The sequence below is a fragment of the Rhipicephalus sanguineus genome, chromosome 3 (assembly GCF_013339695.2).
Source record: "Rhipicephalus sanguineus isolate Rsan-2018 chromosome 3, BIME_Rsan_1.4, whole genome shotgun sequence".
Classification (NCBI taxonomy): Eukaryota; Metazoa; Arthropoda; class Arachnida; order Ixodida; family Ixodidae; genus Rhipicephalus; species Rhipicephalus sanguineus.
In genome coordinates, this window is record NC_051178.1 from 36,655,894 (window position 1) to 36,683,718 (window position 27,825).

The window sequence follows — 27,825 nt, forward strand, 5'->3', positions numbered from 1 at the left end:
CTTCTGTGGCTACTGGTTCTGCTTCTGAAGTTGCCGATTTCGTTCTCCAAGCCATTATACTCCGCCATGGCGCTCCGCGTGTTCTGATCAGTGACCGTGGAAAGGCTTTCCTCTCTCAACTATTGAACGAACTTCTCCGATCCTCCGGCACCACTCACAAGACCGCTTCCAGCTACCATCCTCAGACTAACGGCCTGACCGAGCGATTTCATCGCACACTTGCCGATATGATCTCCGCCTATATTCAACCAGACCACAAAAACTGGGACGCGATTTTACCATTCGTCACTTTGGCCTATAACACAGCCATTCAGCGGACAACCGGCTATTCACCGTTTTACCTGGTTTACGGACGTTCCCCTACTTCCCTTCTGGACGTTTCTTTCTTTACCTCCAACGTAAATCCGTCGCCATCCTCTGCCGAGGAATACGTTTCACGACTCGCCCAGTGCCGCCAGCGTGCTCACCTGAATACCGAAGCCAGACAGCAAGACAGGAAGATTGTTTATGATGCAGCGCATCGTGCTGTCTCTTTCCGACCCGGTGACGAGGTCCTGCTCTTGACGCCTCTTCGCACGCCTGGTTTGTGTGAGAAGTTTCAGCCACGGTTTATCGGGCCGTACACAGTTCTGGAACAGACTTCACCTGTGAATTATCGCGTGACGCCACTTGTAACCCCAGCAGACCGCCGTTACCGTACTACCGAGATTGTCCACGTCTCCCGCATCAAGCCCTTCATACGACGTTCCTCCTCTCCTTGACCTCCAGCGGCCAGGCTGGCCGCTTTCACGTGGGGGGGAATTAGTGTGGGCATTTATTATGCACATCTTCTTCATGTGTACATTATCACCATCATGATGCATTTGGTTATGCATCCTCATCTTCGTCGTGTATCATCATCATCAGTGTGGGTTGATCGTGCCTGTTCGCTGCCGGGTCTTCGGGCCAAATAAACGTCTGCCCTACCAAGACCTCATAATATTGATAATTCGAAATACAAAATATGCGTACTTAAGGCTTTAATTAAAGCACTGCATGCCTCGACAGAGTTTTCAGAAATCGTAAAAAGTGCGAATGTGACGATTCGCTCACATATGCTAAAGAACAAGGCAACAACTTCTTTTGCAAGTTACTGTACTTTATTTCACATGAAAATAGTCTGTTAAATTGTATTGTTTCTCGCGCGCCGTGAAGTTCATCAAGTCATCTTCAATATCATTGAAGCTTTCCAATTAAGCAAATTCAGCACTTTCGGCCACAACAGTGGTGATCAACGCGGAACGCCGATGCAAGCTCTGTAGTGCGATAAAGGGTTTGGTGGTGGCACCGGCGGCATTGGCATCTTCAAACCGCACGGGTCCATTTCCACAGCACCTGCAACGTCACCTATGATCTCGGCATCGATGCAGTCAGAAACAGCTACGTCGTTATCTGCACCGATGAAGTCGCTCACTGTGCTCCTGTCTGATATGGCGCCCGGAAACGCTAATAAGTCGCAAAATACACTGACGCACCGTACGCCGTAGTCAGTAGTCATGACGCACCCAAAGTCGTCACCTGGCACCAAGGCCCGCAAGCAAACATTGCACGACGGTGCTTTACTTGACGTCGCTCTAAGCACCGGTCATCATTTTTATCGCTACGAGCGGGAAAATGTTTAGTTCGACTCCCGAATGACAATTTATCCAGAGCAAAACGAGAAGTACACAACAAAATGGACAGTTGGGCTAGTTGGTCTTGATTCATAACGTTTCGTCTTTGTTCCGTCCTGTATTCCGCGCTGTGCAATTCCATACATTATGAGAAGTACACAAGTCCTCATGCCGCAAGAGACAACGCTGCACAAAAAAACATTTCTCCGCTGTCGACATGTTGGCAATAGCGATGGCACTTGTGGCTTTGTAGAAGGCAGCTGCTTCTACAAAGCAGCTGTAGAAGGCAGCTGCTTCTAGAAAGTAGCTGCTTTGTAGAAGGCAGCTGTAGAAGGCAGCTGCTGGCGAGAAATGCGAAAAAAAGCGTAGCCTCTGAGATGCGTGTTATAAAACCAAAAACATAAAAAAGTCACAGTTTCGCCGCAAGGGCGAAGTAATGAATGCGATAGCAAGAAATTGGAATGTCACACGAAGAACGACAAGCAGCTCGATACTTGCAGTGCGCCGCTGAAGCACAATGAAGGACGCCCGAAATGAACGCACAGCTATACACAGGACAGGCATGAACTAACAACTGTCACAGTTGTTATGTCTTTGTGCTTCAGCAACGTGCTGCAAGTGTCAACAAAGTTTGTTTGTTTTTTTCCTCAAAATTATGGCGCATACCCACTCTGGAAGATTGGTCAAGATTGCGTGTCGACAATGGAGAATCAGACGCTCTTAGATATTTTTTTTTTTCTTTTAAACTGCGGCACGTGGAGTGACTCCTCTGTGTCTCCTGCCACACGGGGGCGTCTGACGCAAAGTGTGCCCAGTGTTCTTTTTTCTTTTTTTTCGTTCCACATCACGAGTGGGTACAGAAAGGGGCCACTTTGTTGTGTGCTTCTCAAGGGCAGTTTTCAAATTGAAAGAAAATGTAGGAGCGTTGCGTGGTAGAAAACACGCTCAAGCTCCTCCGAGATCTGTGTACCACCAGCGGTAAATGGTGAACATAAATGGCTCGCCATTATTTCACTGGTGAGCCAACTCAACCACACATGGCGTGTGGTTGTGTTGTCCAACGCAGCGCGCTGGGGCACGAGGGATCACTGGTTCGAATCCCCGGTCGGGTACTTCAGAACTTTTTGCTTCTGCTTTATTTTTCTTTGTGCCTTTTTTAATATATATACATATCCGGGACATGATGGTGACGGCGACGGCAAAAATCCGCCAAGAGTGTCCATACAATTGCTGTTGCAATAAAGTACGTCGCGAAGTTGCGCATCTCAAAGGCCATGCTTTTCGGGCCCACATGCCATCTTGTGCGAACAAACAAGGAAGGGAATGCAAACATTACAACGAGGCTGCCGAGTCACTTCGCATTCTCTTTTTGGTGCCCTCGGCAATCAGCCTCTTTGAAAAACACTGTGCCCGCTCATTAAAACCAGCAGATCTCGCATCAAATATACTGGTGCACTGACAAGCGCTGCGTGGCGAACAAGATCAACGCATCAAAACAACACAGCCTTTTCGTCACCTGTGCACGATGAGGGTTCGAAACTTGTTAGAACGCTGCCAAAAAATGATCAATATTTGTTAGGAAATTTTCAGACCTACCGTTCCGCTTTCCTTGTCCAATTTAGTAACAATGAGTTGCAATTCGTCCCGAGTTACTCATACAGACATTGATATGCAATTCTTGCTGTGTTGCGTCATATTCGCAACTTAGTAAAGTTGCGAATATGTATTCTGGGCATTATTTTCTACTCACACTGCAATATTGAATCAGATCTCGTTAAACACTTTTGTATTGTTCTTTTTGATACGGTTTCCTCTGCAAGAAACTTGATTATATTGGTGCATGTATGGAAATTTCTACTTGAATATCTGAAGCACAGTATTCTGACTGCGCATTTAAAGGCTGACGTGGAAAGTGCCACATGTGTTGCACTTTTAAGGGGGGAAGTGGGTTTTTAAAAGTCATCAAGATTCCCTTAACCAAATTTAATGAAACTGCACAGCCTTGTTTAGTTTTCTTTGCTGGTTCCAAATATGCAATTATTCTTCAAATATGTCCATTAGTACCGAAGTTAATTAAAATTAATTAGCATTGTTTCCGGGAACAATGGAGCAAGAACTACTCATCGAAATCTTGCTTTAAGGGGATATGTGGGCCTTTGAAAAATATTTTTCAAAATTTGAGTTAGAATGATGAAAATTTCAAGGTTTATGTAGTTTTGTATGCTGAACTTAAATACACAGCTTGTTTTTTTGTATGTTATACCATTGTTCCTTAACAGAGACATTTTGGTAAAAATCTTTTGTCATCTTTCCAAAAAAATGTACTGCATAGTTATTGCTAAACTCCATGTCATTATAACCTACTGTAACCAAGGAGTGCCAAGCAACAAGTTTCGTCATTCTAGCTTGTCTAGAACAAAAGTTGTAGGCATTTGAAGTTCATGTTTGCAGTACCAGCTCGATTACTTTGATCAAAAGTGACATTTGTTTTAATAAATAACATTATCTTGTATTACATGGTAGTAATACGGCACTTACCAAACACTTAGGTTCTAAACAAAAGAAGAATGATTAAAATTGGACTTGTGGAAGCCGAGAAAACGTGATCAGAAGATTGCACACTGGCTGAAAAAATGAAACTGAGAAAATCAGAAAAAACGCAAAGCATTGTTTTTAAGAGTTGTGCAACCAACATAGTAGGTTTATTTGATAGCAAACTCATTAATATGCCCCAGGTGAATAATCACTGCATGGTTTTGCTTGGTGACGCCGCTTTGCTGCTTGAAGGAAGCTGGCCGAAGCTGCCCTCTTCCGCTCTGCACTAGCGAGACGTTGACAGTCTTTCTCTTCTGCCCTCTGGATGCCCTTGCTGCTTTGCTGTATTTGCATTTCTTGCAGAATCCGAGAGGAAGCTTCTGTCATGCCGGCATTGTACGTCATGACTGCCTCTGCGACCGCAGTTTCTACTGCAACTAGGGAGGCATGTTTAGTCTTTGGCATGAGAGACCAGATCACAGAATGCAGAGATTCGTTCGCATTTTGCGTCTTGCCTCGGTGGCAGCGCTCCAGGAGTCTTTTGTCAGCAAGTCGTTCATAGACAGGCAGGAGCGCCTTGCTGACATGTTCTGGCAAGCTCCGGTGCTTTGGAAGTGGCTCTCCTCTAGCAGCAGCAGCATTTTGCTTGCACCACGAGTTTGTACCACTTGGGCACAGGCTGTGGTTTGGGTGCTCATCTGTCGAAGATATATGATAGTACGTTGCCATTACGGCTTTGTGCATACTATCTACATTGCCCACATTAGACTTCAGTGCCCAGCTATAATACTTAGTGAGCTTTGTAATGAGCTCACCTGTCAGGCGGCCTTTGCCACTCAAACCCCCACCATGCTCCGTTTTGTGCTTCTGGATGAGGTTGCGAAGGGCAGTGCCCATCCGCTTCTGCACATGATTAATGCAATCTTCCTTTGCAATGTTTACGTAACCATAAACTTTGGCGTCTTCGAGGGCATGGAAAGATCTACTGTCACCATCACAAAGTATTGTGGTGTAGCGCAACCCATGACGTGCCAGGGAGCGCTCAAAGAGGGCAACAGCTGCCTCTGGTTCCATCTGGCCAGACTTACTTTCGGTATTTTTTTGGCACACATGATTGGCTTTCCAGGCACTGTACCCAGGATCATTTTCTGGTGGTGCACGTTTGCAGCCAAGGCAAAAGTTTGACAGTACCTTGAAGTCAAGCACATACCCCGAAAATAGCTCTATTACCGCACCCACACCAATATGAGACAGGTGGCCCCTAGTCATCCAACTGCCGTCGAAACAAACCGCGACGTTTCCAGTATTCCCGAAATGGAGCGTTTTGTACAGTTCCTTCACTGCTGAAGCAGAGTCAGACATCACCCCTTTGCAAGCCTCCATTGCAGCTGGGTTGAGCCTTTCCTTCAGGTGTCCTTGATATGTCTTATGATGCAGGCCTCTGTGGGATATTCCCATAGCAGAAAATAAGTCATTGAGCGCTGTTTGCCCATTACCGGTGCTTTGAACTGCACGGGCCGCGAGAATGTTGATCTCGAATGGATTGCACTTTGCCGTTCCAGACACGCGCCGCGAGCTCCACTTCGCCTCCAAAACGCCGCAGCTGTCACATTCCAGGCTCAATTGCACCGCGATGCCGTAATCTTTCGCACCTCTGGAAATGGAAAGGGTACCTCCGCACTCGTTGCACTTAGCCCTGCTGCACAGTAGTTCGTTAACAAGATCGATGTCGACGACCGTGTACGTCGCAGCCGACGTTGAGGGGGCCGTGTCGTTGCGCATCGTTGCGAGGGTCCGCAGCTTCCGTTCAGTGGCCGAGAGAGACGATAATGCGGCAATTTTTTCGTCGGCTTTTTGTTGGAGCTGGTCGCGATCATCGTTGCTGAGGAACGTTGTGTCGATTCTCCGTCGCTGGTCCTGGCTGTCAGGTCCAAGGGAGCCGCCGGTGGGCATAGCGATACCGCCCGACGTCGTTGTGCCGGCCGTGGTCTCGTCGACCGATCCGCTTTCCGATAGCGCGCCGTTGCCCGATGTTATCACCGTCGGCGAAACGAAGGCGTCCGCTAGCCTTTTAACGCGTTTCCTGCGCCTTTTCCCGAACTTGTGGACGGTGCGGTACTTGCGGTACGGCGGCATGTCGCACGCTCGCGCTCGTCTTTATCCGATCAATCCGCTTCAAAATGGCGAGGCGACACGCGTGAACGACGCGCGGGCTGGCGCGGGCAGCTGAACACCTGCGCGTCGCGCGGACCAATGAGAAACCTCTATCTGAGCATTTGAACTTAGCGCGCGCCGCGCGGGCGAATCAGAAGCCTCCTCTTTACCACGTGATGACCACGTGATGCCAAGCAGCCAGTGATGGGTTCGCATTCTGCTTTTACTATTTTGCGCTTTTGTCTGCTGTGACACGCCGCAGGAAGCTCGTTTTTGGCGGGAAAAAGAGCTGAAGGATCGCTCTTTCAAACCAATCCAAGATGGCCGCGTAACGACGGCGGGCTGTGGAATGCGACGGCGCTGAAAATGGTCGTTTTTAGCAATGTTTTCGCGAGAAACCGTGTCGCATTAGCTTGTTTATTTGACAATTTCTTAAAAACTACGCGTCTGAAATGCCCAAAACTTCGGATATAGGTGGAAGGGACCCCAACAATAACGAAAATGACAGAATTTAAAAGTGCATTTTTTCGCGATTTTTCGGTCCTAAAGACCCGCGTCCCCCCTTAAGCACATAGCCGGATACTAGGAAACATAAGCTTCACAAAGGTAGGAAAAGTTTTTTGATGTGCAAACTATTAACAATTATACAGCATATCAAAGCTTGATATACTGATATACAGTATATCATATCTTGAACAGAAAGCTTTGATATGGTGTATAATTGTTAATAGTTTGCACACCAAAAAAATATTCCTACCTTTGTGACGCTTATATTTCCTAGTATCCGGCTATGTGCCTAAAGCAAGATTTTGATGAGTAGTTCTTGCTCCATTGTTCCCAGAAACAATGCTAATTAATTTTAATTAACTTCGGAACTAATGGGCATATTTGAAGAATAATTGCATATTTGGAATCAGCAAATAAAACTAAACAAGGCTGTGCAGTTTCAATAAATTTGGTAAAGGGAATCTTGATGATTTTTAAAAACCCACTTCCCCCCTATAGACGAGCACGAAAGTTGCAAGTTAGACATATCTGCAGTATGTCTGGTGGTCTCTAAAAAATCTGTCTATGAGCGTTTCTTTTGACTCCTTTCATCTACATATAACTGCTGCCAGTGATGTCAAATTCGTAAAATGTACGTGGCTCGGTGTGAGCTTTAAATCGCTGACTTTATTTCGCTTCAAGATTATACGGCATTATATTTTGATTATAATTTCAAATGCAACATTAATGTAACGACACGTTCCCATTTTCGAAATGTAACTGGAACGAGTTCCTTTCGCATTGAAGGAACATGTAACGGGAACTCGTTCCGAGATTGCAAAGGAACGAGGAACGGGCTTTCGTTCCTATTTTAGAGGAATGTGCACAACACTCCATTCGTACTTAGAGAACTTTTATAGATCTTCTGTCATGCCAAATGACAACTACTTCTCATTGGTCTATGCTACGGCCTCTCTAACATTTATTCTGTGCTAGGAATCTGTATAACATCCCAAGCCAACTAGTCAAAAGGCACCCAAGAGGTACAACTCATTCTGGGCTTGCCTCATCTTTTCCCGGCAGTGCTACCATTTGATATTCTGCTGTTTGCAGTAGCTACAGTAGAACCTGCTGAATCATTTTTGACGGGACCATAAGAAATAAACGCAAGTACCCAAAAATTGAAAAAATAAAAAAAAAATAGTGGTGAACTGCACAGAATTTTATTTCACTTGTTACGCTTATAAACCATTCAACATTGTCTGGTGTGTTTACTCACACCTGGTCCGCAGAAAAAGTTTTTGACAAACATTTTTTTAATGCGTTTATCACAAAGCGATAAGTGGATCGTTAGCTCCCGCTTCCTTGTGCTGTACCGCCAAGTACATCGCAGTGCACTGCGGTTACATGGAATGTATGTCACTTGCAGTAACGAAAGCAGCTCGCCGTTGCCTCATTGACCCAGTCACATCCTCTAAGCATTTGGATCAACCTGCTTTGTAGGTTTTATAAGTTGACCACACCATGTGGGTTTCCACGGAATTTGTTGGTCAATTTTGCTGGAGCTTGCCCACTGAAGCTAAAGTAAGATCCTGCTGATGTTGAATGCATGGTTTGTACATCTTTTTGTGTTCTGTTCCAAAAGTAAGCTTTCTTTGTGATGCTACTCCAGATTTCGATAATTCACAATAGCAGAAGTGTTGCTTTAGCCCACCCTTTTGCTGACAGAAAAGTCTAGCCAGCGTGAGTAAAAGCTTGGATACGAGTGTGCTTGCCTTCAGGTTGCTTGCTGTACCTTTTCAGAATGCAGCGCCATTGCCCAACCCGCACATGGGTGACCAGCTGTGCCAGGAATACCTGATGCCCATCCAGCCTCAGGTGGCCGCGTGTCTCTACAACAAGACCAGCTACGTCAAAAAGGTGATTGAGGATGCGAGTGGAGCAGAGGACACACTGAAGCTGCTGCAGTTTTGCTCGTGGGAGAACCCACAGTTCTCCTCGGCTGTGTTGGGCGAGCTGCTGTGGCAGGTGGCATACACCTACACGTATGAACTGCGGCCGTTTGTGGACCTGCTACTCGGTGTGCTGCTACTGGAGGACTCGTGGCAAGTGCACCGCATCCACAACGCGCTACGGGGCCTCCCCGACGACCGAGAGGGCCTCTTCGACACGATTCAGCGCTCCAAGAGCCACTACCAGAAGCGGGCCTACCAGTGCATCAAGTGCCTGGTGGCGCTCTTTGACTCGTGCCCTGCGGCGGCTCACATGCTGCACGCCAATGGCGAGCTCAAGCGCAAGTGGGCTGCTGCCGTCGACTGGCTCAATGATGAACTCGAGCGGGTGAGCTGGGAAAAAATTTAATTCATTCAGTGCTCCCTTCATGTGAGGAGAGCCAGTAATCTGTAATTGGCCTGTGTTGTGCATCATTTGTGTTAATCTTCAAATCGCTAAATTTGGTAAGGTGTGTGCACTCAGTGACAAGCATGAAGGCATGGCTGTGTTGGCTAGCCTTGATATCCAAACATGCATTGCATTCAATGCTGGCTTTTTTGATGTATTGTATGTAACTAATTAAGCAGATTCCTGCACCTTGAATTTTTTTCTACTTTCAAATTTGCTGCTAAGGAAGCAGATACCGTATTTACTCGCGTAGTGAACCCACTCGGATGATGAACCCACTCCGCACTTTGCCCCCCCCCCCCCCCCCCCCCCCACCTGAAAAAAATTCTATGTTTTATTGTATGTACCAGTTCATTTAATTTTGGCGTGATTGCCGTTGACGATCGAAACAACGTTAAATCACACCATTATATCTCAAAACAATGATGCACTAAAAGTCCAGACATAGTTGAACAACCATGATAAACAGTTGCCAACAGTGCGAGCACGAACAACATGGGTCGAAGTTTAAAAATCGCGCCTTTTTGCGGTGGAGCACCATCTGCCGAATGCAGAAGAAATCTCCTTGCTTATAGCGCCGTGCAAGCACAGCAGCATGCAAACATAGCAAAAATCAAAGCGCAACGGCGCTGACAGCGCAACGTGCACCCGCAAAAACCCACGTGTGTGCACCGTCATTCGTTGCTGCTTCTTTATTGTCGGGTTTCTCATGGTGAACTTCATTGGATACCTGCTGCGTAGGGTACGATGGACACCTGCTGCGTAGGGGACACCTGCTGTGTAGGGTACGGTGTGCTAGCTACACGGCCGGTTTTAAACTTAAAGGGGCCCTCCAACACTTTTTTTGAAGCGCCTACATCGCTGCCGACCGCATCAATGCGTAGTGGCGCTCGCCAAAACTATTGTGGGTGGAAATGACGCAGATGAGCGCTGGCCTATGATTGGATAAATGTAACATTGGAAGTAATAACGGCGTTGCATCACAAAAGGGGTTATTATTGGGTTTAGTTTTTCTTTAGCATGCTTTTGTCACTGAACACCAACTAGACGAACGATCTTAGACTTTTTCAGCTTTAAAACTGCAGCGCCCGGCAAAGAATGCGCCAGACGCCGCGGCCCTGGAGGAAACGCGCTGGCCACGCTCCAGGCGCCGTTGTTTAAAAAAACTGAAGGGAAAAAATGTACGAGCGTTGATATAGACGCCGTCGCCGCAAGAAAGATGACTAAAACTACAAAACATGATAGAGGCATTCGCGATCTGCCCCTTTTCGCACGTGCAGTTCACTCTTAATGCACCAAATTGTTTGTTACTGTCGCAACGGGGACATCATTACGTTGGAAAGAATGGGCAACATTGTATGCAAGCTTCCCGTACGTAGGGTGCCATCAGACGTCACAGGGCGAGTGAAACGTGGTCAAGTAACCCCGCGAAAATTGAGTTGAGGGTAGGCCTACATTTTATTGTATTTTGAGTGTTCTAGGCTGAATAACTTTGGACTGCGTGCACCTATCGCTGCCGTTCTTGCTGCACTAATCTCTTCAGCCTTCAGTCTACACAACCCAAAAGTGAAAAATGTAAAACAGTGAGGTCTGGAAAAGTGTTGGAGGGTCCCTTTAAGGTGGTCGATCCTGCACTGGAGCATGGGAACTGTGCAGTTGGACTTCACCGTCGATCCGGTGTGTGTATGTTACTGGAGAAAACAAGAGGGAGGGCTTCGGGCTATGAAAAAGGATCGTTGGGTATTTCACGGTCCAAAGCTAGGAAAGTTTCATCTTGCGGAGAGTGGAGTTCTCGAATATGTTAAGAGACTTCGTAGTGAGGGATGTGCAGTGTCCCACGAATTGATTCAAACCCATGTGTGGGCCACGGTGAGATATCAGGCATTTCTGCCACTGACTTCAAGGCCAGCAGCGGTTGGACAGTGAGTTTCTAAACACCATCATGCGAAATTTCAGCTCTTATAACTTTTGCAATTTTTTTCTCCCGAGTAATGAACCCTTCTCCCCCCAAACTAGCACCAACTTTTCTGAAAAAAAATGTGGGTTCACTATGCAAGTACATACGGTATTTGCTCAGTGATTCCACTCCTGCGCCAACTGCGCCAAAGTGTGCCACATTGCATTTACTGCACCATCCGGATAATATCGACGGAAATTGCGCCAAACTGCGCCAGAGTCTCGGGTTTGGGGACGTCTATATCACCAGCAATTGCACCGCCAGCGCGTCAGATCATGTGCAGCTTGACCTTGGGGCTGCCAAAGTTACAACCACGGACCAAGAATTATTCCACTGGATAAACAGCGCTCGTGTGCGTCCCGAGTAAGCCACAATGCCATGCACGGGGCCGACGCAGCTTCTCTTGTGCAAGTTGGCTCGACGCCAGAACGCGCTCTCCGCAGTGGCTCATGACGTCTAGGCCAATCGGTAGCGAGATAGTGAGGCAGCAATTCATCGGCGGACGCCGCCTGTTCCAGAAACGCTGCTGGTCGCTCGGTTCAAGCTTTGAATGGCACATAATTAAAGCAATGTCCAATAATAAGCTACGCGCATGCCGCTAAAATGTCTGTCAGTTTTGTTCCTGTACATTGCGGAATGAAATCTGGGAACACTAGCAATAGATATACGGAACAGTAATGAATTTTCCCTGCTTTGCGTACATGGAAGAGCACGTGAACGGTGGTAACACACTGACACTTTTCTTCAACAGTGCTTTATCTGTGGATCTTCGTCCAGAAGAGCTTTTTCGTAATTCCTTCCACCAGCACATCCGGGTTAGTAATCGCTCTTGCGCTAAATACCCCATAAAAGGCCCTGCCCTTTCGAGCTCGTGAGTGCTAGTGTCCCAATTCGAATTTTTTGCTTGCTTTTGTAAAAAATGTCATCCCATTAATAAAAGCATGTGTCCTGGTCAGGGCAGCCTGTGATGCTGGAGGTGGTGTAAAGCAACATTAGGTGCAGAAGGGGGCGGGGGGAGGAGGAGGATCAGTACATCGAGTGAAAATAAAAAGAAGATGGCTTCCGCTTTCGAGTCGTCTTAGGTGAATGCATAAGACCTTGTGAGTTATTTTTTATTGCAATAGCAATTATATGGACACTCTCGGCAGATTTTTGCCGTCGCCGTCATGTCTGGATATGTACTATAGGTATGTGTATATATTAAAAAAAAGGCACAAAGAAAAATATAGCAGAAGAAAATAATTCTGAAGTACCCTACCGGGGATTCGAACCAGCGACCCCTTGCTCTCCAGTGCGCTGCGTTAGACAACTGAACCACGTGCCATGCATGCGCCGGTGAAATAATGCCGAGCTATTTATATGCACCATTTACACAGAAGGTGGTACGCAGACCTCGGAGGAGCTTGAGCGTGTTTTCTATCTCGCAAAGCTCCTACATTTTCTTTCAATTTGAAACCTGCCTTTGAGATACGCACGACAAAATGGCCCATTTCTGTACCCACTCGTGATGTGGAAAAAAAAAAAAAAACCACCGAGCACACCTTGCGTCATATGCCCCCGTGTGGCAGGAGACGCAGAGCGATCACTCCATGCGCTACAGTTTAAAAGAAAAAGGAATATCTTAAGAGCATCAGATTTTCCATTGTCAACACTTGCAGCGCATTGCTGAAGCACAAAGACGTAACAACTGTGACAGTTGTGAGTTCACGCTTGTCCTGTGTATACCTGTGCGTTCTTTTCGGGTGTCTTTCTTTGTGCTTCAGCGGCGCGCTGCAGGCATCGAGCTGCTTGTAGTTTCTTGTGTGACATTCTACTTTGTTGCGATTGCATTAATTGCGTCGCACTTGCAGCGAAACTGACTTTTTTTGCACTGCTCCATAGAGGGCACCTAGGGGATTTTCGGTGTGCAAACGAAATTACCTAGCCATATAGCTTTACTGTAAAAGGAAAAGGAAGTTTTTTATATCATGCAGTCTCCCATTGAACGCACTCTCAGACACCTATGCGGAAGCTCGACTTGAAGCGGATCTCTGTCTTGCAGGCTACCAGGCGCATGCGCAAACGATAGTCTGGAAGCACTGCGAGAATTCTCTTGCTACCACAAAGAGAGAGGGAAGGGAGTGTCGGAGGAGGTTGGCTTTCTGAGGCTAGCTGAGTGACGTCATGTTGTGCCCAGCCAATACAATCGATCGAGAAGAAAACATACCTGCCTTTCGCCTTGGAGTCGTCTTAGGGGAATGCATTGGAGACATTGTGGCTCCTTGGCATTGAGGCACTGTTGTACGTCGCGGCATTTGTTTATCACTTCTGCTGATAACCACATAGATGTATTTAGAGTGTTATTTCATAAGGTACAATTTGACTGATCTAGTATTCTGTTTATTTTCTAGTGTCGAAAATAATCGCTGAAGAGGTTATTCCAGAACACTTGACCTCATTATTTTTGCGTTATCGAGTGGAATATGGAGTGCTCCTGAGATGATTTTTTCCATGAGACTTGCAATGAATCGAAATATTTCCAGCTCTTCTAAGAGTCCCATAATAATTAGTCAGGTGCTTGAATGTAAATGCAACTTGCTTCTCCATTGTACTTCAAGATGTGAAATTGGCTGCTCCAGATTGCTCCCAGATGCGAAATTACCTGCTCTAAATTCTCCAAAATGAAAATTCTGCTGCTCCAAAGATTGCTCCAAATCAGAAGTCCTCAGCAGCATCGCTGTTTGCTCTATAGCTACAAATGATCGCACAGGGGTGAGACAGCTGCACATATTGCACATTTTTTATATGATTCCGTTTTCCTGTGCTGAGCGGCTCCAAAAGCACAAAAATTGCAAAAATTACGCCGAACTGCTCCAAAACAGCCTCAAAAGCAAGAATTTTGATGCCCACGTCAGCTTCAGCAGGCAAAAAAAGGCTAAGTTGATAGGATTTCCAAGCAGTGCCAGGGATACCAAGAAAATGAGACATCCACAGAATGCATAGACGCATCTGAGCGGTGCAGCGTGCTTTTGTTGTGGCCTGTTAAAAGTGTGCAGTACAATTAAAACTACATGGCCGAATGGATAGCCGGAGGCGCTTATTGTAATGTTCATCTACAGGAAGCTCTGGGAAAGCTTGAAAAGCTATATAACCAGACCTACAGAAAGTCAAAGCAGTAATCTGCGTTATCATGTCACTGGTCTTAAGGAAAGGCCTACTGCTATGTAACTACAACTCCAGTGGAATCACAATTTTTTTATAAGTGTGATGTTTTTCTTCTTTTTCAAATGTTTATGAAGTGAACCGAGATTGCAGAACATTTTTCACTTATTTCATATGTTGTTACTCAGGCTAGATAGGTCGCGTGGTTTGTGAAAAGGTAGTGTAGTTTATACCTGGCGATAATCTGTTAAAGAAACTCTCACCAAAGGCTAGGCTGTTTCAGTGTTATGTGTATTCTAAGCTGATTAAAATATGTACTTGTCTGCCCAAGTTGCTACAAATATGTTTTTTTTTCAAGCTCCTAAGACATATTAGATGCCGCTAACTGCTCCAAATCAAGGTTCTTCGGCTCCGAAAGCGAAATTTTGCTGCTCCAAATATTGCTCCCAATGTAGTTTCAGCTGTCTCACCCCTGATTGTAGAAAATACTTTGTCACATTGGCAATGATGACACAGAACAAACGATAAAATTATCCATACAATGTCTTGTGAAGCTTTCTTGTTGTTTAAACGTATATTCTGGGTTCTACAAGAAAATTTTTTACGCATGTCCAAGGAAATGCACTGTTTTTTGTTGCAACACTCTAACCTCCCTAATTCGAATTCGCATAATTAGAGATGGCCCATTGGTCCAGACAAAGTAACATGTATTTGAATGAGGAAAGCAGTGATTCCACTCCTGTGCCAAAGTGCGCCAAATTGCATTTACTACACCATCCTGATAAAATCGACTTAAATTGCACCAAACTACGCCAGAGCCTCAGGTTTGGCTGTGTCTATCACCCATATCACCCGCCAGCGCGTAAAACAATGTGAAGCATGATCTTGAGGCGACCAAAGTTGCAACCACGGACCAAAGATTATTCCGCAAATGCAACAGCACTTGTGCATGCGTCCTGATTAATTAAGCCATGACGTCATGCACGGTGCTGATGCTGCATCTGTTACGCAAGTCGGCTCGACAGCAAAACGCACTTTACGTAGAGTGTCATGACCTCTAGGCCAATCGATCAAGTGTGGCGGCGATTCATCGGCTGACATTGTCTATTCCAGAAACGCTACTTGTAGCTCGTTTCAAGCGGCGCACGGCATGTAATTCAGGCAATGTTTAGTAAGTGCATGCATGCCGCTAAAATGTCTGTCACTTCTGTTTCTGGACATTTCGGAACGAAATCGGGGAAACCTCGCAAGACATATATGGAGCAAAATAGAATTTTGCATCCATAGAAGAGCAATGTGAACGGTGTGAACACGCCGACACTTCTCAAATACTTTCTCCATGAATCCCAGTCCAGAAGAGATTTCCTGTAGTTGCTTCCACCTGCACGTCCAAGTATGTATCTATCGGGCGTGCCGTAAAAAAGAAAAAGAAAAATAACGTGTTCCATTTCTTTTGACATCGTAAGTGGGAGGGTCCATATATAAATGTTTTGCTTATATATATATATATATATATATACTTTTTTTTTTGCTGTGATCTCATTACCAAAGGCTTGTCTCCTGTCGGAGCAGCAGCTGTCAGTAGTGGGCCCGAACAAGCATTCATGGGAACCATACGATTGCGTTGCTATGGGCGACAGAACAAAAAGAAGATAGAAAGAGAAAAAGGAAAACAGAAACACTGAGAAAGAAAGAAGCAATCAGAGAGAAATAAACCTGTAAGGGTGAGGAGGAGGGGAAAGGATGAAGTATAGCATAGCCTTGTGTAGTGTAGCAAGGGCATGGGAAAGGGAAGTGTGGGTGAGGAGGGATGCGAGGTTGAGGAGAGTGGGAGGTGGTGATGCATAGCATAGCCTTGTATAGTCTAGCACAGCAAGGACTGGGAAAGAAGGAGGGGAATGCCACCAGCTCTGCTGTTTCCTCAGTCTTCGCATCACTAGTGCGTAGCTGCCATAACTTTTTTCTCCACGACATTTGCAACGAATTGAGATATGTATCTCGTAGGCTTGTGCGAATAGCAAATTTTTGGTTCGAAGTGAATTCGAAGCGCATAGTGATTTGGTCAAATAATTTTGAATCAAATTCGAATAGTATATATCACCTATTGCAAAGAAAAATGAGCATGTTTGTCATGACCCAACTAACCTGCACAATATTTTTCTTTAATTGAAACAAGGCATGCGCAAATGCCATTCTTTTTGGTTCAAAGGAAGTGGAAGCAACTTTGAATAGTAGCAGGATCTGACTTTCGGTAGAATTCAAGTGATAACCTGTAAAATATCTCAAGTTTTAAAATTTATTATACTTGGAGCATATAGGCTTATATAGAGAGCTTTTAAACTTAAAATATCATGAATCGATGTGAGGGTGATATGTGCATTTAACCTTGAAGTGGCGCTTCGCGGCAGGGAAGATTTTTCCTGGAACGCTGTATTCACGGTATAGCACCCCTCTACTGCAGTTAAACCGCCTTTACCGGGGGGTTACATGCGGACTAATATACACATATTCGTTCATTTCGAATACTTTGAAATTTCCACGAATCTAAATTCGAATCGAAGCGAATTCAAATATACTGTAATATTCATTTGAATATTCGAAGTGCTAGAATATTCGCACAAGCCTAGTATCTAGCCCTTCATAACAGCCCTACAGTAATCATTCGGATGTGTGAATGTAAATGCAACCTTCTCCTCCAATGTACTCCAGGATATGAAATTAGCTGCTCCAGGGTGCTCCTATACGCAAAATGACCTGCTCCAAAGTGCTCCATAATGGAAATTTTTGCTGCTCTAAAAATTGCTCAAAATCTGAAGTCCTCGGTAGCATCACTGGGAAAGAACTCTCCTTAAAGGGACACTAAAGGCAAATATTAAGTTGACGTTGATTGTTGAAATAGCGGTCCAGAAACCTCGTAGTGCTGCTTTTGTGCCAAGGAAGTGCTTATTTTGAAATAAAATCACGTTTTTAGTGGTCTGCATCGCGTTAGCGCGCTTCAAATCTCCCGCCTGAAAATACGACTCTCATACGTCACTGCTGCCATGCCCAACGTTGCCCGCTTTTACTGCGCGGCCGCCGATACTAGTAGCAGCCGAGCGGAAGTAGCGGGACCCACAGTAGCAACAACGGCGCTGCGGCAAAGACTTGCTCGGATGGGCACATTCAAAGCCTTCACCAAGTTGCGGTTGGTCTCGTAATCCTCAATACGAAAGTGCAGCGAGCACACACGCAGAGGTTTTGACTGTTTAGCACACTGGCGCAATGGCATGACACTAAGCCACTTCGAGCGTAAGGGTTCATTCTGCGGCACCCAGTGAAAAGACACACCGGTTTCCTTGCTGCAGCACTGGCGTTGTGCACCATTCGGGCATCCGGCAATATCACACGCATGCGGCATTTTGTCGAACTTTCTGTCAGAGCGACTTTCACGAGCGCGCAAAACACGCACGGCAGTACGCGATCCCGAAACTACCACTGAGACGGGCGAGGCGCAGTTCGGCGAAAACGGAACCTTTGAACCACGCGCACCCCCATGGTAACGCCACGGAGGTTTTGTTTTCCATGAATCAAGCGGAAACGAACAAACAGCATTTTATTACGTCTTTTGATGCTCGGAATGTTGTTTTTTGCTGCTGCTAGTTTGATTACTAGTGATTTATTGTAGGCCGACTTCCATACGTCATCGGGATCACTTCGAAAATGTCCCACTCGTGGCGCTCATCATGTGATACATTTAGCTTAATTTCTCGGTAAGTAGGGCACTGCTGTCGATAATATTGCCGTTTTAGAAGTTGTCATACATTGGGCTTTCACTCTGACATAAATTGTTATTTGCCTTTAGTGTCCCTTTAATGCAAACAAGATTGCCCATCCACACGGACTTCTTTTCGTGCAATCTCAAGCTGAATGCCAAAGTTTGATGCATCACTAGCTATTGCAGCTTTGCAAACCCGTAACCATGGGCTCGCTCCGTGTACACAGAAAGGCGCCATGTTTGAAGCAGCTAGAGGAAGTCAGGTGCCACAACGTGATGTCGTCTTGTGCACTTGGCGGTGGTGCGGTCTCTCACCATTAGTGTAATACCGCCAGTTTTTCTTCTTTTTATAAGATGGGAGGGATGATGCAAGTTAAGATCTGTCCAGGCTGGTAGGAGGCTAGGCGTTTCCCGCTACTAGGGATGCCTCTTCCTTATCGTCCAGAGACACCTTGCAACCAGGGAGGCCAACTTCCAAAAACAAAACTGTTTATTAGAAGCAAAAAGGCAAGATCAGATCAGATCAACATACATGACTATCCAGCGGCGGCCGATGCCCGGCTCCCGCCCCCTTCATTCACATACACACCCGTTTATAAACACTCGCGATGTGGGGCGGAACCATTGTTTAAACTCCTCACTCAATTTCGACCAATGAGTGCGTCATATCGTATTATAGAAAAAGAGGCGGGGCACCTTCAGTGTACACGCCCCCTTTCGAGCCCGCCTTCCACAACACGTCGTTCACGTAACACTGTGGGACACTTACAGCAGTGCCCAGGGCACTCCTGTTTACACTTGCATACATTTCAGTGTAGCTGGCCTGGCGCGGCGACATCACACGCGAACACAACACTGGTTCGAATGTTGCCAACAATGAACAAGTTATCTCACCCTTCGCCCCACGCAATGTCAACGCGGGACCTCTGCTCACTGTTGTCCTTTTGAAGTCATAGACCCGCGCCGCCGAAGAGTCCGCTTTGTCGGCATCCAGGCCCCATTCAGACAATGAAGCTGCCGGCACCGGGAGGGTTCGGGCTACTGCATGTGGCATGCCTACACGCGACGAGACGACCGCTGTACAGCTGGTCTGGCGCGGCGACATTGCTCGCAAACACACAAATTGGTCCGAGGGTCGCCAACAATGCATAAGCAACTTCGTCTTCCGCGCCGCGCAATCCATCTCTTATCTCCCCCGAAGCGGTAAACGGCGCACGCCGTCGGGGAGGCTCTTTGTCCACTCTCGTGCCCCTCCAGATGACACGGCGGAACGGCCGCGCGTCTTTGAAACTAATGGTTCTTTTACCGCAAAGCAGCAAACTATCGGACCAAGTGAACAGTGGTGCGGGGTCGGCTGCGACTGATCCTCTAACAATAGGAGCACGTGTTCTGCTCACTGCCCGAGGGCTCACTCGAACTAACGTTCGGCTTGGCGAACTTAACTATGCAGGTGTGCAACAGCTGCGCCAATTGCGCTAATTTGATACAATTCCTTATTTTTGCACCAAGCTGGGCCAAAACCGTGAATTTTTTTTTAAATTGCACCACGCTGCGCCAGAATGCCCGACCTGAGCTTCAAAATTTTCTCAGTTGCGCAAATTTTCGTGAGAAATGGAGGCCGCGTTGGTCATTTGCACTGTGGGCATCATCATCCAATACAGACGTGCAGACCCTAACCCCCATGCGAAAGAAAAGAAAGAGGTCACAGTTTCACTGCAAGGACGGAGCAATAAATGCGATAGCAACAAATTGTAATGTTATACGAAGTGAGGCTGGCAGCAAACTCTTTTGTATCCGATCTCGCGCAACTCTACAAAACGTTACAAACTCTACAATACGGCCGCTCCTGAGAAAGATGCTCTTTCTACATATTGTCCTCGCATTGAGAGTGCAGCATTTAAAAAGGGTATACGAGCCGTTCAAAGTTGCTGCTCGGGCGACCCCCCCCCCCCCTTGCATCTTTTCATGCTCATTCAAGACAGGCAGGGTGTGTTTCCTCTCTGCTTCAACAGCATGCCTCCCGAGCGAAGCGGTGTTATCGCATGCACCCTCCGAGCGACGGAGATGGGCTGACTCGTTTGCTCTCTGCTTCAGCCGTGTTCAACGCCCGCATGGTAGAACATACTATGCTCGAGGGGATGTTATCATTTTGGAGTTTATACGGGACATGGCAGCAAAAACACGCCTATCGGAATCGGTAGTTGTCAAATTTCCTGATGCTTGTTTTATTGCGTGCAGAACGCTTTTCAAGCCACTTTTGCCGCAGTACACTGGTGTCTTGAGGAAAATAGTACTGATATTTAGAAGGGGCTATTAGTACTAGCTGTCAGGGACACAGCACGTCTTGTCCCTTAATTACTCATTCGTGTGCGCGCCGTGTAATTACGAGTACTAGTATGATCACTGATGTGTAAAAGCTTATTGACACTCATTTGGAGCTGCTGTGTATGGCATTTCTGTGGCCTTGAGAAACAGTGGACAAAAACCTACGCCAGTTTTCTTTTTTCGCCACCCCCACTTGCTCCTGGATGATGTCCGGATGTGTGTTGGGTGTACGCGCTTCTTTTTGGGGCTGAAATAACAAAGGAAGGGGAATTGTTTGAGGGGCTCGTTTCCTTTTTAGACAAAACCAAACGTAACTGAGCAATAATTGAATCATGGAAATCATAGGGTACATTATTTGTTGGTTTGGAACTGTAGTGTCGTAATTACAATATGAATTAGAATAAATTTAAGTGGACGAAGAAATATCCCATCCGTCGGTGGAGCTCGAACACACAACCTTCGCAGGGTGTGGGTTCGGGCCCCACCGAGAGCAGACAGTGCAGCACTGTATGCGTCACAGCTTTGTGGGCCCGCGTTGTCATGCTTCCTAGATAGTAAGTCGTACACATAAATAATGTGATATTAAATTATTTACCAAGACCTTCGAGCATGTTTCATGCTTTCATTTGAAGCAAAGAACGCACAAGCCACAAATTTGATGTCCCAACCCATTATGCTCACCTAGAAAGCCACCAGCCTGTGCCCACTCATGTTGGCTGCGTGCAGGTAGATCCATATACAGTAAAAGCTTGTTAATTCCGATGTCACGGGCCCGGAAAAAATGTCCGAATTAACCAAACTCTGAATTAACGAAAGTATCAAGAAAACAATAAACAAATGTCTATTATGTCAATGTTCTAATTTTCTTGATGAATGCATAAATTCTGTACTTTGCATAAGAGCAGTGTAAAAGCCACAATTTTCGCCACTCGCGACTTTGTTCACAATGTTACCGCAGCTCAAGACCACTATGTCTTAGCTAACCCGAAATGTGCTAATCCTAAATTAACCAGAAACATCGTTACTGGAGTTACGGTACGGTTTGCGCTGATGACGATGGCGATGCAGACTGTGCCGCCTCTTTCGGCTGTCTGCAAACACCATTTGAGCACGTCGCACATTTGCAGTGCTTCGCGCTCTGCGTGCTCTGAGAATCGTCTGAATTAGCCAGGTTGTGGCCAAATATGACTTAATTAAGGAGAGTTTGATGCCATTGAACAATGCATATGCTTGCCATGACTAGAGAACGTGTCTGAATGATCCAATTTATCTGAATTATCCGAAAATCGGAATTAGCCGATTTTCTGAATGTACGGTTGTCGAATTAGCGTGCTTTTACTGCACCATCTCAATGCACTTGCGGGTTGTGCCACCTCAACAGTGGTGTCTTCTTTCTGGCAACAGATCACTACCCTTTCTTTTGACTTTTTCAGTGCTTGTGTGTGCCTGTTGTGAATAGGTTATTGTGAACAGGACGCAGACATTGCAACTAAGCAAGCAATAATCGTATGAAAAGCCTGTCTCTGGTGGTTAGCCCTCTTGCTAAGTTACACGGCAGGTGACGACCCATCATTCATTAAGGGCACTGGCTGAGTGCTGTTAAAATTGTATAGAGAGGAAGCGATGCAGTACAAGTAGCATAAATTTCACAGTTGAGAAAAAGTGCAACTGGGTTGAGATGCCTACAATACTTATCTTCTGTAGCCTTTGTTGCCAACACATTGAGTGAGGCCATTGCAGAGAGGGCAAAATGTTTTTATTCTGTTCTGCAGCGGCCTTATGGAGCTGGCAGCCAGTATGGCTACAGCCAGTGGTCACCACCAGCCCAGTCTAATGAGACGTCTAATGGGTACTTCTTGGAACGATCTCATAGTGCCCGACTCACGTTGTCGCGTGCCATCCAACTTTGCCCTGAAGAGGTAAGTGGTCCTGCTCACACCATGAGCTCATGAAATATTTATGCGCATGTGGCTGGTAAAGGTGTACATCAACACTATACAAGATGCACCAGGTTGTTTCGTTATCTGGAAATGTCATGGGATGGTTGAGAACTTTGTTTTAATCAAGCAAAGCAAACAGTAAAAATGTTGATACAAAAAAAAGATTGATAACATTCATGAATTTTACACGTATCCTAAACACAAACCATGAACCAAGCAGTTTCTTTTTTCTAGCTTGGTTGATGCCAGGTGGCAGCCACATAGTTGCCAATGAAAGTGACGCACATGTTCTTTTGCATTAAAAAAAGACAGGGCGTGCAAACACGGACACGAGAAAGAAGTCGGGACACCACAAACGCCGACTAACAACTGAAGAGACGCACAATGGCAGAAAAGAAAAAATGCACGAAAACTTATCTGCACATGCCCATGCAATAGGCAAACCCATCAATCCGGCACATGTGGGGGTCTACGTGGAAGAGAACTGTTAAGGAAGTTGATTTCATCTGTATGCAAGTTAATCGACGGTTGGCTCACGCACGCGCTACCACTATTCTTGATATGCCATGACTCAATCATCAGGCACGTTTCTTCATTCTTATGCTGGTACAACACTGCGCATTCATAGAATTTTGGCGTGCACTTACACTCTTGACAATGTAAAGATAGATTAGAAGGTGAGCCTCCAGTTAGCGATCTGTTATGTTCCAATAATCTGTGGTTAATGCAGCGGCCCGTCTGTCCTACGTAGAAGCAGTCGCACCACACTTGTATGGCAATCAGTGAATTTGTTGGTGTGTTTTACGAAACAAATATCGGTCCGCTTCTTGTCTTTTACTCACTCATTCTTCCTCTGCACAGCGGCACAAACGTTACCTAGCTTATTGGCAGCCGTGAAAACAACATTAACACCATATCTACTTCCTGCTTTCTTTTTATCTACTTCCTACTGTCTTTTTAGAATGAATACTTACCAACTAGCTCAGCCCTCTCTTCTTCTAAGCTTCTTTTGCATATTACTGCATTTTGTTTTGCACAAAAATAGTCTGTAAGCTCATCTTTCTCCTTGTGCGCTGTTCTCTGGCCATTCTCAATGTCATTGAGGTTTTCTGAATAAGCAAAACCAATATCCTCTATTGCATTACAACAGCAGTGCATGTCGCTGAATGCCGACACACACTCTGGAGCATGGTGCAAGGTTGCTTAGTGATGACAGCAGCATCTTCATCACTGCTCGGGTCCACTTTCATGGCACTGGTGATGTGAGCCGTGATTGGCGTGGTCAGAAACAGCTACATCATTGTCACCACCTATGAAAATGCTTGCTGTATGCTGTCATGATGCACCCAAAGTTGCCACCTGGCACCAAGCCTGCTTTACGATGGCAGTGCTTTGCATGTCGTCGTTCCAAGCACCGGTTATCACTTTGAAATCTCTGGGAATTCAGGATTTTAGGTGCGTGTGAATACCAAATATAGTAGCTTTAAAATCGAATACCAAATTGAATTAAGGAAAAAAACTGAATATCAAATCCAACTGAATGTCAGGTAGCATAAATTTTTTTTTTTGACAGGCCTCAATTTTCACAAGTTCTTATGCATAATAATGTTTGTTGTGTAATGGACTTGTCAGTATCGTTTTTCTTGTTTGTTTGCTTAATGTGCAATACTGAGGAGGTTACAGTTGTGTGAACTCCTGTACTGTGGGCTTGTTTAAGTTGCCAAAACGGACTCACAATCATAGAAGCCAGTGCCTCTATTTTTTCAATGCCAGCCGGATGCGTCCAATCCAGTCGTTCACCACCCTTTCCTCTAGCCCTTTCCTACTCTTCCCTGTCTGTTAGCCTTTGCGCCTGCTTTGCATTCATGGAGGAGAGTACCCTTATGTGGTGCCTCATGACAGAAGTCAGATGAGGTAATTTTTTGTTCAGTCGTGTTCATATCTGGGGAGTGGCGTCTTGCATCCCGCACGACCACTATGTTGGCTGTCACACTGGCTCTCTAAGAGACGTGGTGTTTTGAGATGGCGCGTCTCTGTTCGTGATGCTGTGCGGGCTGCCTACGGGGACGCGTCACTGTGACGCTGCTGCAGGTGCTGGCTTTAAGATGTGCCACACCAGCACTCTGAGGCAGCGGCAGCATTACTTCGAGCCACAAAGGAAGGAGCACGAAGGAACAAATCCGGCAGATGCATGATATTGGAGAGGGACAGCGCATCTATCACATCTTTGTAACGTGCTCAGACACACGTCTGACGCAGGCAGTCATACCTTTTAGGTGGCATATCGCACCACGACCACTTCCTGAACTAAGGTGGACCAACGGTTCCCATTGGGGAGCGAGCGTTTGCACTGGCATTGAAAAAAATAGGGTCATTGTATAAACAGAGCAGAAATATCTGCTTTCCTTGAATATACCATATTTACTCGCATAATGAACGCACTCGCATAGGAAGTGCACCTCCAACTTTAGTAGTCAAAATTTTGATTTTTTATCTCCCGCGTAATAATCGCACCTTACTCGCTACGTCTTGGCGTAGTGAGGAAGGTAGTCGGTCGCCACAATAACCCAGCAGTTGCCAGCACTAGAAGTAGAAAGTGAACCCAAAAGGTCCATTCTGATCTGGCCAAACGGCATTGGTGGGACCTGGACTGGGTGTAACAAACCGGCTGGTTTCACCGGAGGTTACTTGCGTCGCTGGCTATCGAGGCAGGTCCGAACATGATGTTTCACGGCAGCGGTGAGTCTTGGCCAGTAGTACCTCTCCCGCACTCCGCTTAGTGTGCGCATGCAGCCTAAATGCTCAGAGGTGACCTCGTTGTGGCATGCTTGCAATACCTCACATCGAAGGGCGGTAGGGATGTTAATTACAGCACCATGCTCCCTGAGAAAGTCCATTACTATAATTAAATCTTTGCAGCACGCTGGGAGAACAATGAAAGTTGCGACGAAAGAAGTATCTCCTATGCTGATTCTTGCTGTACATCTTCCAGTAGGCAGCAGTAATTCACCGCCCGCAGTTCTTGTATGTGGTCCCGTCCACAGTGTTTTCACTTTCCTGAGACAAGCGGCGAGGTCTTCACTTATTATGGAAAAGTCAGCACCTGCATCAACTAGGGCTGTCACTTGCTGTCCATCAACAAAACACATCGAGGTCGGCGCTCACAATTTCGTCGGCGTCAGGTCGTTCTGTAGCGGCAGTACTCGGGGCCTTTTATACTCTTGTGGTCGGCCTGTGACTTTATCCCGTGAGGTCGCCGCCTTTAGTTTCCCCGGTGTGGGCTGGGCGACCTTTTCCTCGAAGGTCAGCAAAAGTACGTCAATTCGTTGATGACGACTGTGCAGGGGATGGAGAGCGTTACCGGTGGCCGAAGTCGGGCTGGTGATTGAGCTATATGGCCCGCACCAACGCTGTTGAAGCAGAGGGGGCGCAGATCGACAGTGTGCCAAGCGTCCATTTTTCGAAATTGCGGACATCCCATGGTGTCCTCTTGTGGTGGTGACCAAGGCACGGCATGATGTCGGCATGCTGTCGGCGTGATGGCATTGGAGTCATGGGCAGACGTCTCGAGGCCTCTTGCTGAGGGTGTGACGAAGGTGCGGCTGTAGGCGGCTGGTAGTACGACACGATAGCTGTGATGGGTGGTGGACGTCGGACAGCATCGGCGTTACTCATGTGACATTGGTCGTGACCAGGATCAGCTGTGGAGAAAGCATGCCGAAGTTCGTCACAAATGACTTCAGCAATGGCCGCCACGGGTGTATCCGTTGTTGGAGTCCAAAGCATCTGAAGTTCTCGAACAATCTCCCTGATCAGGTCACGCAGGGAGCTCTAGTTGCCCAGAGTCATGGAGGCGGTGTTGATTGGGGTGCTAGTGCACAGGCGACTGTACTGCCTGGATCTTTGATGCAGAGCTCACCCAATGGCAGTGGCTTCCCTTATAAAATCAGCTACGGTGCTTGGGGCATTGCGCACAAGTCCGGCGAACAGTTGTTCTTTCACTCTGCACGTAAGGTAGCGTAACTTCTTATCCTCAGACATGTTGTGATCAGCCCTACGACACAGGCGTGTCATGTCCTCGGCAAACATTGCCACAGTTTTGTTAGGTTTCTGAATTCTTAAATCTAGTAACTGCTGAGCACACTCTCGACGATCGACGCTAGCAAAGGTGTCAATGAGCTGCTGTTGAAAAACATTCCATGTCAATATACCGCCTTCTCGATTCTCAAGCCACATGTGAGCGCTGTCATCGAGAGTGAAATACGTGCGGGCACACTTCTGTTGAGCACTGATTGATGTCGGCAACGCATTCGTAGTGGTCAAGCCAGCCTTCAACGTCTTCATGTGGGGCATCACTGAAGCGATCAGGTACAAGTGGCTGAAGAAGAGTTACCTGTGGCGGATTGGGAGTAGAGGTGCCATGTACAACCTGTGGCGGGCTGGTGTTGGCCATTGGCAGAGGTACGAAATGCCTGGTAGCCAATACCTCAAAGGCGGTCAGCTCTGGAACGAAGCCTAGCAACGACTGAAGTAGTGCGCAGGAGTCATAACAGGTGACGGCATGTCAGGACTTGATGGACGGCTCCCAGATGGAGCGTGGAGCATCAGGCAGGGTTGTGGTCCAGCACCTCCACCAGTGTCCCATTGCACCGTAAACGGACAACCAAGATGTTTAGCAGAAGAGCCAATGGCCCTTTTTATGCAGCAGCATAGGCAAGAACTAGACACAAAAGCACGTCTTCTTCTTTGGTCAGAGTCTCGTTCCACAAGACTGTCAGAGTGCACATCATCTTCATTGTCTGCCTAGAGCGTGTGCAGCAATATCATGGTTCTGGCACGTATAAACGCAGATATTAATGATCAACTTACATCGCAAAGCCTCCCTCGGTGGCAAAGTTCTCCCTCCAGATACACTGCTGCCATCTCCCTAGCTCTGTGACATTTCCTTTTCCTCGTGGAACAAACAATGAAAATGCTTGTCTCCTTCTGCAACTTCGTTTGAGCAGCCAACATCATAGCAAGTCAGCATCGCTCTGCAGCTGATGCCACTTTGCAAAAGATAAAGAGCCTTGTTTCACGGCAATGGTTCTATGCTCCCTCATGGTGTCGTTTTACGGCGAATGAAATTCACGGGGTCATCGGACGTTATTGCTCACATGTTGAGCCTGGTCTCCTCTCCATCAGAGAGGAGAGCCCCCTTTCTGTACTCTTGCATGGCACAATGGCTGACATCACTGCCTTAACAGTGCGCTTCCTTTGAGGGGAGGGGTGGTCACGCACATTTATAGCGACACCAAGAGGGGTTTTGGCGGCACCCAAGAAGCCTTCGTTGAAAATGTGCATAGGAAGCAGAAAATTAAGGGCGTTGGATAGAGAGGGAGTGGGAAGAGAAGATTCTCCTTTATCCGTTCACGGTTGTTTTCTCTGTCTTAAAAAAATACAGACTTCACTTCGCAGCTCTTCAGTGCATGAATAACCCTT

At 46.5% G+C, this 27,825-nt stretch overlaps 1 protein-coding gene across 1 annotated transcript in view; it reads left to right on the forward strand.

Annotated features, from left to right (window-relative positions):
• LOC119386563 (probable ubiquitin carboxyl-terminal hydrolase FAF-X) overlaps positions 1 to 27,825 on the forward strand; it is a 326,343-nt gene that overhangs the window by 284,799 nt on the left and 13,719 nt on the right. The window contains exons 34-35 of the mRNA XM_037653846.2: positions 8,631 to 9,167; positions 22,177 to 22,323. Of these exons, the coding sequence (XP_037509774.1) occupies positions 8,631 to 9,167; positions 22,177 to 22,323 (684 nt within the window). The remainder of the gene's footprint in view (positions 1 to 8,630; positions 9,168 to 22,176; positions 22,324 to 27,825) is intronic.